This window comes from Somniosus microcephalus, chromosome 6 (genome assembly GCF_052327205.1).
Source record: "Somniosus microcephalus isolate GS21.2 chromosome 6, FLI_Smic_1.0, whole genome shotgun sequence".
Classification (NCBI taxonomy): Eukaryota; Metazoa; Chordata; class Chondrichthyes; order Squaliformes; family Somniosidae; genus Somniosus; species Somniosus microcephalus.
The window spans coordinates 39,928,052-39,941,579 of record NC_140992.1 but is presented as its reverse complement, the minus strand read 5'-3'; the positions used below and the strand labels follow the sequence as shown (position 1 = coordinate 39,941,579).

Below are 13,528 nucleotides of genomic sequence, written 5' to 3'. Positions count from 1 at the left end.
CCTAATTTTGGGGAAGGTTCCATTAGATTGGAAAATAGCGAATGTAACTCCTTTATTCAAAAAGGGAGGGAGACGGAAAGCAGGAAACTACAGCCAGTTAGCTTAACATCTGTCACAGGGAAGATGTTAGAAGCTATTATTAAAGACGTTATAGCAGGGCACTTAGAAAAGTTCAATGTAATCAGGCAGAGTCAACATGGTTTTGTGCAAGTGAAATCATGTTCAAGCAATTTATTGGAGTTCTTTGAGGAAGTAACATTTGCTGTGGATAAAGGGGAACCGGTGGATGTACTGTACTTAGATTTCCAGAAGGCATTTGATAAGGTGCCACATCAAAGGTTATTGCGGAAAATAAAAGCTCATGGTGTAGGGGGTAACATATTGGAATGGATAGAAGATTGTAAGCGGTTTTTGATCCTAGCCCAATTGCTAGACGGACGGTTCGAATCGCCCCCGCCTTACGAAAGTTCTATACCCGGGAATTATTATTCAGAGTGTAAATGAAATAAGTCATGGACAGGAAAGCTTTGGTGAAAAATCAAACTTGTATTTATTTGGTCTAACATACACTGGCTAAAACATGCACTACTAAATGAAATCACTATCCCTGTGGAGAATAAAATCCAGATTACAATCAACATACATACAGTACAAAACTGGGGACTATAACAAGCAGTAATTCCCTTGTTGCTATGGTGGACTCTAATTCCACCCCTACCAACAAATTACCCAGTCGCATAAATCCCTTCACCTGGCTGAACCAAATGAAGCTCCCACCCTCGGAATAGCCCAAAAGCTTCACTTCTGAGAAACTATGCTTACCCTCACACGTGGTCGGTTTCGATCACTGCTCGTTAGCTTCTCTGGTACTTCTTGTTAGTTCGATCTTGTAGGAGCAGGGAGCGAGAGAGAGAGAGAGAGAATGGTGGAAAAGAAACTATCTTTATTAGTAGTCTGCCTATCTTTTCCTGCCAATCTTTAAAATACATTTGCTTCTGAGCACTCCGGTGCTTAATCTGTGATGAGTCATCCTCGGACCCATGCGTATTGGGTTAATGGCCCTAAGTCTGAGACATATCTTTCGGTCTTTGTGTTGGGAAAAAAACTGGCTCCCTTTTGGCTGGGTGAGGCCAGTGGGTTCATTGTTCTGCTTCTCTTCTGAGATGGAGGTGAGAAGTGCTTTGCATATTAGAGTGGTTTTTCTAATCAAGTTCAATGGCCCCCTTTTTTCCAGGACTGTCGGGCGAACCCATACATTCTGGATGATGGACAGTCCTTTTGTCATATTTTGTAGTATATACATCTGTGATGATGTTTTTCTGATATGACTATTTTTATTTCCTAATTATGCTGTTTATGAAAATATCCCCTCAGAAATAAGTGTAATTATTCAATCAATGTTTTTTGATTTTTTTTGATAAATGATTGACTGATGCTTGCTCCAAACCATTAAGCTGCTTTATTTTACATGAGGGAATAGTTATGATAATATTCACTTGGGTTGATCAATACAAGTTATCTTTGTGTAGTGATATAAAGTAAAGAACATCCCATGCTTCGCATCATCAATGGATCATCTTACTCGAATTTATCAAAGTCTTCTAACTGGTCCTCCAGCAATTGTTACTTTTTCAGCTGGCGCAAAATTGTCACATCTCTTTATCAGTCAACTCCTCAAATGTTAGTAGGACATTTCTATTCTCATTTACATATTTTCTTACAATTTGCTACCACAAACACAGAACTGTACAATACAATTCCAACCATAGATCATCCCCAATTCTCCTGGAATGAATAACAATAAGAGACCTGGGTGTTCTTGTGCACCAGTCGCTGAAGGTAAGCATGCAGGTGCAGCAGGCGGTTAAGAAGGCAAATGGAATGTTGGCCTTCGTAGCAAGAGGGTTCGAGTACAGGAACAAGGATGTCTTGCTACAGTTGTACAGGGCCTTGGTGAGACTGCACCTTGTGTGCAGTTTTGGTCGCCTTATCTGAGGAAGGATGTTCTTGCCATGGAAGGAGTTCAGCGAAGATTCACCAGGCTGATACCTGGGATGGCAGGAATGACGTATGAGGAGAGATTGTGTCGATTGGGCTTATACTCACTGGAGTTTAGAAGATTGAGAGGGAATCTCATCGAAACCTATAAAATTCTGTCAGGCCTGGACAGACTAGATGCTGGAAGGATGTTCCCGATGGTCGGGGAGTCCAGAACCAGGGTCATAGTCTAAGGATAAGGGGTAGGACATTTAGGACTGAAATGAGGAGGAATTTCTTCACCCAGAGAGTGGTGAACCTGTGGAATTCTCTGCCACAGAGGGCGGTGGAGGCCAGTTCATTAAATATATTCAAGAAAGAGTTGGATATATTTCTTAAGGCTGAAGGGATCAAGGGATATGGGGAGAAGGCAGGGACAGGGTACTGAATTTGAATGCTCAGCCATGATCTCATTGAATGGCGGAGCAGGCTCGAAGGGCCGAATGGCCTACTCCTGCTCCTATCTTCTATGTTTCTATGTTTATAACTGGAGCAAGCAATGTTCTGTACTATGATCTGTATTCAGTGACCAATTGCAGATCCATAAGTTTAATTTGATTACAATTTGAACAAATGATCTGAAAAAGCCATTTTCTGAGATTTATAAGATTTGCTGAACACTGTCATGCATTTAAACAGAGGGCAACAATGCAAATTATTATGCAGAAGCTATTATTAAATGTTGATAATGTACATTATGTAGGAAATCGATTTAAAGAAGCTTTGTCCTTCTATTACTAGCCCATTAATGGTGATAAAGCAGCACAACTATTCTACATATGAACCTTGCATACATCAAAATAGAATCAGAAATGAGTTTTAGATGTAATCATTTGCTACAGTTTAGTATTAATGGGATATTAATTCCTCAAGGATATTCATTCTCACCTTTTGGTAAATCAGCTCATTCAAAATTTAAAGTGGCACAGTTTAAATGTATGTTTAGTGAAAAAGGTTCATTCTATTACATGCATATATTTATGCCGACCAGTGGATCAACTATGGTGTTGCTCAAAGACCGCATGGATGAACTACAGAATTTGTTCATCCCAGTTTGGCATAAAAATAAAACAAAAAAGGTGACTCAACCGTGGCTAACGAGGGAAATTAGGGATAGCATAAGAGCCAAGGAGAGGACATATAAATTGGCCAGAAAAAGCAGTAATCTGGAGGATTGGGAGCAGTTTAGGATTCAACAAAGGAGGACAAAGGGATTAATTAAGAAAGGGAAAATAGAATATGAGAGTAAGCTTTCAGGGAACATAAAAACTGACTGTAAAAGCTTTTATAGATATGTGAAGAGAAAAAGATTGGTGAAGTCAAGCGTAGGTCCCTTGCAGTCAGAATCAGGGGAATTTATAATGGGGAACAAAGAAATGGCAGACCAATTAAATACATATTTTGGTTCTGCCTTCACAAAGGAGGACACAAATAACCTCCCAGAAATGTTGGGGAACATAGGGTCTGATGAAAGGGAGGAACTGAAAGAAATCAGTATTTGTAGGGAAATGGTGTTAGGGAAATTGATGGGATTGAAGGCCAATAAATCCCCAGGGCCTGATGATCTACATCCTAGGGTACTTAAGGAAGTGGCCCTAGAAATATTAATGCATTGCTGATCATCTTCCAACATTTGATGGAATCTGGAACAGTACCTATGAATTTGAGGGTAGCTAATGTTACCCCACTATTCAAAAAAGGTGGTAGAGAGAAAACGGGGAATTACAGAATGGTAAGCCTTACTAGGGAAAATGCTAGAGTCCATTATAAAAGATGTAATAGCAGAGCACTTGGAAAACAGTGACAGGATCGGACAAAGTCAACATGGATTTACAAAAGGTAAATCGTGCTTGACTAATCTACTGGAATTTTTTAAGGATGTAACTAGTAAAATAGATAAGGGAGAACCAGTGGATGTGGTGTATTTGGACTTTCAGAAGGCTTTCGATAAGGTCCCACATAAGAGACTAGCGTGTAAAGTTAAGGCACATGGGATTGGGGGCAAGGTATTGACTTGGATAGAGAACTGGTTAGCAGATAGAAAGCAAAGAGTTGGAATAAACGGGTCTTTTTCCGAGTGGCAGGCAGTGACTAGTAGGGTACCGCAGGGATCGGTCCTTGGACCCCAGCTATTCACAATATATATTCATCATGATCTAGACAAGGGAACTAGATGTAATATCTCCAAATTTACAGATGACACAAAGCTGGGTGGGCGTGTGTGCTGTGAGGAGGATGCCGAGAAATTACAGGATGATTTGGACAGGTTGGGTGATTGGGCAGAAGCATGGCAGATGCAATATAACGTGGATAAATGTGAGGTTATCCACTTTGGTGTCAAAAACAGGAAGGCAGATTATTATCTGAATGGCAATAGATTGGGAGAAGGGGAAGTGCAACAAGACCTGGGTGTCCTTGTGCACCAGTCGCTGAAGGTAAGCATGCAGGTGCAGCAGGCAGTTAAGAAGGCAGATGGTATGTTGGCCTTCATAGCGAGAGGGTTTGAGTACAGGAACAAGGATGTCTTTCTGCAGTTGTACAGGGCCTTGGTGAGACCACATCTTGAGTATTGTGTGCAGTTTTGGTCGCCTTATCTGAGGAAGGATATTTTTGCCATGGAAGGAGTTCAGCGAAGATTCACCAGGCTGATACCTGGGATGGCAGGAATGACGTATGAGGAGAGATTGGGTCAATTGGGCTTGTACTCGCTGGAGTTTAGAAGAATGAGAGGGGATCTCATTGAAACTTATAAAATTCTGGCAGGACTGGACAGGCTAGATGCAGGGAGGATGTTCCCGATGGTCGGGGAATCCAGAACCAGGGGTCACAGTCTAAGGATAAGGGGTAGGCCTTTTAGGACAGAAATGAGGAGGAATTTCTTCACCCAGAGAGTGGTGAACCTGTGGAATTCTCTACCACAGAAGGCAGTAGAGGCCAATTCATTAAATATATTCAAGAAGGAGTTGGATATATTTCTTAAGGCTAAAGGGATCAAGGGATATGGGGAGAAGGCAGGGACCGGGTACTGAACTTGGATGATCAGCCATGATCGCATTGAATGGCGGAGCAGGCTTGAGGGGCCGAATGGCCTACTCCTGCCTTCTATGTTTCTATGTTTCTATGCTCAGTGAGACAGTGGATCTGATTATTCACTGTGAGCGACACCACATGAGATCTACTGTTCTTCCCCCTCCTCACTACTGATTTTTTCCTCTCACCAGCAGGGTTTCTCTTTTCTCCCCTATTTTTGTTCTCTACCAGACAGTGTCATTCTCTATCTCTTCCCCTGCCTAAAAAGGATCTTCTCCCATTCAGCAAGTTCTCTTTTTTCTCATAAAGATTCTGCCATCCGGGTCTCTCTGTTTGCCATGTGGGCATCGCTGGCAAGGCCAGCATTTATTGCACATCCCAAATTGCCCTTGAGAAGGTGGTGGTGAGCCGCCTTCTTGAACCGCTGCAGTCCGTGTGGTGAAGGTGCTCCCAACAGTGCTGTTAGGGAGGGAGTTCCAGGACTTTGACCCAGCGACGATGAAGGATCGGCGATATACTTCTAAGTCAGGATGGTGTGTGACTTGAAGGGGAACTTGGAGGTGGTGGTGTTCCCATGCGCCTGCTGCCCTTGTCCTTCTAGGTGGAAGAGGTTGCGTGTTTGAGATGTGCTGCCGAAGAAGCCTTGGCGAGTAGCTGCAGTGCATCTTGTAAACTTAAACACTTAACAACATGGAAGGACAAAATTAACAGATTCAATGTTACGATGTAGATAACAATCATAAAGGCACAAGGAATTTTGTTGGGAAGATATATATGAAATCTCAAAAGTCTGTTCCTTGGAATACTTTAAATACTGATATAATTGTCAGTGCCTCCACTTGAATAGAAATGATCTATATTTTTGCATTATTCCTGGGAGGGAAGAGGTTGTTTGCAGGTCAGTCTGGTTTTCAAAATAGGCTGCAATTGAACCCATTCTTAAATTGTGGGGGAATGACTCCATTGGATTCTGCTACAACCATAAGGAATTTGCAAAATTATAATTTTTAAAAATATCACATGTCATATATCACATCAATTCTGCAATGGGGATTGTGCATAGTAGGGATAAACTTCAATGAGTAATTTTGTGGAACTGTAGAAGTTTTGAAGAGAAGGATTGTGAAGTATTCCCCCAATAAAAGAGACTAAGAAAAAAGCTCCATCAAATTGTTGGATTTTTGTTCAGGTGGAAAGCAAGTGTCTGACTTTTGAACAACTGATTTATGTATTTTTGTTTGGCATTCTAGACTTAGATGAGTGCCAAGAAAACAAAGACTCTTGTGAACAGATCTGTACAAATGTGTTTGGAAGTTACAACTGCAGCTGCAACAAGGGTTACACAGTAAACTCATCGAACAGCTCCCTGTGCACTGGTAAGGTTATTGTCTGAACAAAAATAACATTTTGTAGAAGAAAAGAATGGAGAAAGCAAGAAAACCCTACTGTGTTATTTAAACATCCTGAAATGCTTATCATTCAATTGTGTAGTGTTAGAATTAGTTTTATTCAAATTGCACTGTAGCAGTTACTTCTAAAAACTGCTGTCAATAAAGCTGGTCTGTGATTTGATTGAACCATGAAGATTATGCCATTTATTTTGTTTTTAATCATGATCTAATGCAATAAACTCAATGCATGAACCATTTCAGCAAATGGCCAGGGACAGAAAAATTGCACCTTAGGTAGACTGTCAGGCACCCAACAGAAACACATAGAGAAAAATCTACCTTTCCCTCTGTTCGCTTTTTGTAACATATCACACGTTATTTTGCTAGCATTTATGATGTTGTTACAAATAATGAACGGAGGTTGAAATCAGGGTTTTGCCATGTGGGGAAATCACACATCCAAAGCGACAACCATCTTCTCCTCCACAGTGTACCCATTTGTAAATCAATGCACTGTACCAGCAAATATAACTGTTGAAGTCAATAATGTATTCCATTAAAATTGAAATGAGTCTCTTATAAATCCTACATGTGAAAATACCATAGGCAAAAATGGGAAATGTATCCTATACCATGATATATATATCTCACTTCTAATAATGGATATTAGAGAGGAACAGGAGACTATAAAAGTGAACACTGTGATAGTCACTACTTTAATCCTTCTCTTTCAGACATTGATGAATGCAGTAATAATTCTACATGTCCCCAAAATGCAGACTGTATCAATTCAATAGGAAACTACTCATGTGTGTGCAAGACTGGATATGAGGGAGAGCCATACAAGTTCTGTGTTGGTATGATATCATTTCTTTTTCACTATTTAATAAGCAAGCAATAAATCTTATTTAATTATATAAACATTAATTTACAAATATAATAACATTAAAACAAAATGCATGTGAAATTTGTTATCACCACATTGTTTTACACCATTACCAACAGCATATAATTCTGTCCATTATATAAGAACATATGAATTAATAGCAGGAGTAGGCCATACGGCCCTTCGGGTCTGCTCCGCCATTCAATAAGATCATGGCTAATCTTCAACCTCCATTCCACTTTCCCGCCCGATCCCCATATCCCTTGATTTCCCTAGAGTCCAAAGGTCTATCTATCTCAGCCTTGAATATACTCAACGATTCCGCATCCACAGCCCTTTGGGGTAGAGAATTCCAAAGATTCACAACCCTTTCAATAAATTTCTCCTCATTTCAGTCTTAAATGGCCGACCCCTTATCCTGAGACTATGCCTCCTAGTTCTAGACCGTCCAGTCAGCCTCTCAGCATCTAGCTTGTCAATCCTCCTCAGAGTTTTATATGTTTCAATGAGATCACCTGTCATTCTTCTAAACTCCAGAGAGTATAGGCCCAATCTACTCAATCTCTCCTCATAGGACAACCCTCACATCCCAGGGATCAATCTAGTGAACCTTCGTTGCACCGCCTCTAAGGCATGTATGTCCTTTCTCAGATAAGGAGACCAAAACTGTGCACAGTACGCCAGGTGTGGTCTCACCAAAGCCCTGTACAATTGTAGTAAGACTTCCTTACTCTTGTACTTCAACCCCCTTGCAATAAAGGCCAAAATGCCATTTGCCTTCCTAATTGCTTGCTGTACCTGCATGCTAGCTTTTTGTGTTTCCTGTACGAGTTCACCTAAATCTCTCTGAACACCAACATTTAATAATTTCTCACCATTTAAAAAAATATTGTTTTTCTTTTCTTCCTACCAAAGTGAATAACCTCACATTTCCCCACACTATACTCCATCTGTAACCTTATTGCCCACTCACTTAAACTGTTTATATCCCTTTTCAGGCTTGTTGTGTCCTCCTCACAGATTACTTTCCCACCTAACTTTGTATCATCAGCAAACTTGGATACTTTGCCCTCGGTCCCTTCATCTAAGTCATTAATATAGATTGTAAATAGTTGAGGCCCAACCACTGATCCTTGCGGCACACGACTAGTTACAGCCTACCAACCGGAAAATGATCCGTTTATCCCTACTCTGTTTTCTGTCCGTTAACCAATCCTCTATCCATGCTAATATATTACCCCCAGCCCTTATCTTGCATAGCAAACTTTTATGTGGCACCTTATCGCATGGCTTTTCGATATCCAAATATACTACATCCACTGGTTCCCCTTTATCTACCCTGCTAGTTGCATCCTCAAAAAACTCAATTAAATTTGTTAAATACGATTTCCCTTTCATAAAACCATGTTGACTCTGTATAATCATATTATGATTTTCTAAGTGCCCTGTTACCATTTCCTTAACAATGAATTCCTACATTTTCCTGATGACTGATGTCAGGCATAAAATAAAGGTTCTAAATTGGGGGAAGGCCAATTTTAATATGATAAGGCAGGATCTGGCCAAAGTGGACTGGGATCAGCTACTTGTAGGAAAATCCACATCAGAGCAGTGGGAGTCTTTCAGAAAGGAAATAGAGAGAATACAATGCCAACATGTTCCTGTAAAGGTCAAGGGTAGGACCAACAAACCCAGGGAACCCTGGATGTCAAGGGATATACAAGAATGGATTAGGAAAAAAAGGGAGGCTTTTGGCAGATATAAAGGACTAAAAACAGTGGAAGCCCTAGAGGAGTATAGAAAGTGCAGGGGGGTACTTAAAAAATAAATTAGGTGAGCAAAATAAAGGAAAATCCCAAGGTGTTTTATAAGTATATTAAGGGCAAGAGGAAAACCAGGGAAAGAGTAGGCCCCATTAGGGACCAAAGTGGCAATCTGTGTGTAGAGTCGGAAGATGTAGGTGAGGTTTTAAATGAATATTTTGCATCTGTGTTCACTATGGAGAAGGACGATGTAGGCATAGAAATCAGGCAGGAGGATTGTGCTATACTTGAACAAATTAGTATTGAGAGGGAGGAGCTACTAGCGGTTTTAGCAGGCTTAAAAGTGGATAAATTCCCAGGCCCTGACAAGATGTATCCCAGGCTGCTGTGTGAGGCAAGGAAGGAGATTGCAGGGGCTCTGACACAAATTTTCAGAACCTCTCTGGCCACAGAGGAGGTGCCAGAGGACTAGAGAACAGCTAATGTAGTACCACTTTTCAAGAAGGGTAGTAGGGATAAAGCAGGGAATTACAGGCCAGTGAGCCTAACATCAGTGGTAGGGAAATTATTGGAAAAAATTCTGAGGGACAGAATTAGTCTCCACTTGGAAAGGCAAGGATTAATTAAGGATAGTCAGCATGGCTTTGTCAGGGGGAGATCATGTCTAACCAATTTGATTGAATTTTTCGAGGGGGTGACTAGGTGTGTGGATGAGGGTAGTGCAGTTGATGTAGTCTACATGGACTTCAGTAAGGCTTTTGACAAAGTCCCGCATGGGAGACTGGTCAAGAAGGTAAGAGCCCATGGGATCCAGGGCAATTTGGCACATTGGATCCAAAATTGGCTTAGTTGCAGGAGGCAGAGGGTGATGGTCGAAGGTTGTTTTTGTGACGGGAAGCCTGTGTCCAGTGGTGTATCGCAGGGATCGGTGCTGGGTCCTTTGCTGTTTGTAGTGTACATTAATGATTTAGATATGAATGTAGTAGGTATGATCAGTAAGTTTGCAGATGACACAAAGCCTCAGGCTACAGGACGAGATAGACAGGTTGGTTAGATGGGCAGAACAGTGGCAAATGGAATTTAACCCTGAAAAGTGTGAGGTGATGCATTTCGGGAGGACTACAAGGCAAGGGAATACACAATGAATGGTAGGACCCTAGGAAGGACAGAGGATCAGAGGGACCTTGGTGTGCATGTACATAGATCACTGAAGGCAGCAGGACAGGTAGATAAGGTGGTTAAAAAGGCATATGGGATACTTGCCTTCATTAGCCGAGGCATAGAATATAAGAGCAGGGAGGTTATGATGGAGCTGTACAAAATGCTAGTTCGGCCACAGCTAGAATACTGTGTGCCGTTCTGGTCACCATACTATAGGAGGGATGTGATTGCATTGGAGAGGGTGCAGAGGAGATTCACCAGGATGTTACCTGGGCTGGAGCGCTTCAGCTATGAAGAGAGACTGGACATGCTGGGGTTGTTTTCCTTGGAGCAGAGAAGGCTGAGGGGGGACCTGATTGAGGTGTACAAAATTATGAGGGGCATAGATAGGGTCGATAAAAAGGAACTTTTCCCCTTAGTAGAGGGGTCAATAACCAGGGGGCATAGTTTCAAGGTAAGGGGCAGGAGGTTTAGAGGGGATTTGAGGAAAAACTTTTTCACCCAGAGGGTGGTTGGAATCTGGAACTCACTGCCTGAAAGGGTGGTAGAGGCAGGAACCCTCACAACATTCAAGATGCATTTAGATGAGCACTTGAAAAGCCATAGCATACAAGGCTACGGACCAAGTGCTGGAAAATGGTATTAGAATAGACAGGGCTTGATGGCCGGTGCGGACACGATGGGCCGTGTTGAGTCTGTGCTTTCAAATGTAGTTATGCTGAATAACTGGACACAGACTACAGAAATACTTAAACAGGTCTTTAGTAACTGAGGGTCAGGGCTGAACTGGAATACACTTTGCTCCACAGGGTTTATATACCGGTGTGATCACCACCGGTACTACAATGTACAGGAGCCATCAAAAAGTAGTCCATCACCTTAAGGTATCCTCTTAAGGTGGTACAGGTTACCTACACTACAATTCCTCCCCTTTTAGCTTAACAGTGTCCACCCCAATTTAAACATAACATGGATAACATATATACAACTTTCACACAAAACTGTTCAAAGATTCAGTCTCTGAGGAGGCCTCCTGATCCGGGCCAGATAACGCCTTTCAGGGGTCTCTGGTTCTTTTTGCTGGGGTGACTCATCCATTTGATCTCCTATGGATTGAACATCATCATGTACGTTCGCGTCTGAGGTAGATGCTACAGGCTCAATAACTTCTTCAACTGGTGTCTCTGCTGTAGACATGGGGTCGACCCTTGTTCTCGATTCCACAAGTTGGTCAGCATGACGTCATATTACATTCTTTCCAACGTCTACTGTGTACATCAAGGGTCCTTGTCGGGCACGAATTGTTCCGGATTGCCATTTATCATTCCTATAGTCCCTGGCCAACACTGGTTGTCCTATTTCGAAACTCCAAGTGGCCTTGTTATTTACGTGCTGGAATTGCTTGTTTTCGACTTCCCTACGCACATTGGGTTTTAACAAATCCAACCGGGACCGCAACCTCCTGTTATAGAACATTATGGCAGGGCTTTGATTTGTCACTGCATGCATGGCGTTTCGATATGCCATCAGGAAATTGTCCACCTTGTGTTGTAGTGGAATATGGTCTTCGCTCATGGCCTTTATCGCCTTTTTGAACGTTTGTACAAATCTCTCGGCCAACCCATTGGTAGCCGGATGATATGGGGCAGATGTATAGGCCTAGAAATTCACTTTGGGGCAGCCAGCTCGCTCGCGCCCAAAAGTTAGCGCTGGGCAGGGAGCCATTAGCGATCGTCAGATATTCAGTGTTAGCGCCCCAAATTAGAACCGGGCGCTATACCAGGGTGTGCCCGCCTCCGCTTGGGGCGCTGACACTGAATTTCAGCGCTCTTGGCGCCGCTGCGCCAGCCGCTGCGGAGCGGCTGGCTGCGGTACTGCAGGCCTCCTCCTTCTCTTAAGGGGGAGCTGCCTGCAACGGGGAGATCGCCGCTGGAGAGTGCCGGCAAATGAGCCCGGCACCACGGAGAAGTACCGGGTTCGCGGAAAGCAGCCGGCAATGCCGCGGGGGGGGGGTGGGGGGAGGAGGCCGGGGAAGGAGGTGCGGGCAGGCGGCCGCCGAAAAAGCGGCCGGCCGCACCTTCACCTTTAAAGCGCCCCACTAAGGCTACAGCACGGCCCCGTTTTTTGGTCACTGTTTGCGGCCGCTACTAAATATGGGGATCGGGCCGGTTTCGGGGTGGAACCGGGGCGCTGCGCACACCGATGACGTCATCGGTGCCGGCGCAGCGCTAACGGCTACCGCCGCCAATACCGCCGCGCTGAATATCAGCGCAAACTCATTTTTGGCGTAGAAGCCCTCTTTAGGCGGTAACTGGCCGCAAAGCTGGCAGCGCCTTAATGAATTTCTAGGCCACAGTGTTTCACCCCATTCTTTTTCATGAATTTCTGGAATTCTTCTGACACGAACTGTGGTCCTTTGTCTGAACATATTTGTTCCGGCAACCCATTCCTTGCAAATATGGTTCTTAGAACTGCGATCGTCTTTTCAGAGGTAGTGGTCGACATCTTAATCACTTCTGGCCATTTAGAATGTGCGTCTACCGCTATCAAAAACATGGAATCCATGAATGGACCTGCAAAGTCGATATGCATGCATTGCCATGGGGTTGAAGGCCATTCCCACGGATGCAGCGGTGCAATTGGAGGTGCGTTTTGAACTTTTTGGCACCCTGAGCAGCTTTTAGTCAGATCCTCTATTTGTTTGTCGATACCTGGCCACCACACATAAGCCCTAGCAAGGCTTTTCATCTTGACTCCCCCCAGATGACCTTCATGCAGTTCCTTCAGAACTCTCTCCCTTAATTTAGGAGGAATAATCACCCTTGTTCCATACATCAATGTTCCTTGACAGACGGACAGCTGTTCTCGTCTGGCTGAGAATGCTGGTAACAGTGGGTCGCCATGTGCTGGCCATCCCTTCACTGTCAAATCGTAGACCCGAGACAGTGTCGGGTCGTTTCGGGTCTCTCTCTCAATACTCGCATTGGTGACTGGTAAGCATTCGATGATGGTCGAGCGAAATATCTCGACAGGGTCAACTGCCGGTGCCTCTTCCGCTGTAGGTAGTGGCAGGCGCGACAGCCCATCAGTATTACCATGTTGCTTTGTACCTTTGAATTCGATAACATATTGATGTGCCCCTAGGAAAAGGGACCATCTCTGAAGCCTCTGCGCCGTCATAACCGGAACACCCTGCTTAGGGTTAAAAATGGAAACCAACGGCTGGTGATCTGTCAGCAGCGTAAACTTTTGGCCTTGCA

At 43.3% G+C, this 13,528-nt stretch overlaps 1 protein-coding gene across 1 annotated transcript in view; it reads left to right on the top strand.

Moving 5' to 3' along the window:
* Positions 1 to 13,528, top strand: part of LOC147115636 (uncharacterized) — a 144,510-nt gene that overhangs the window by 62,119 nt on the left and 68,863 nt on the right. Inside the window, exons 24-25 of the mRNA XM_085989851.1 lie at positions 6,318 to 6,443; positions 7,193 to 7,315. Of these exons, the coding sequence (XP_085845977.1) occupies positions 6,318 to 6,443; positions 7,193 to 7,315 (249 nt within the window). The remainder of the gene's footprint in view (positions 1 to 6,317; positions 6,444 to 7,192; positions 7,316 to 13,528) is intronic.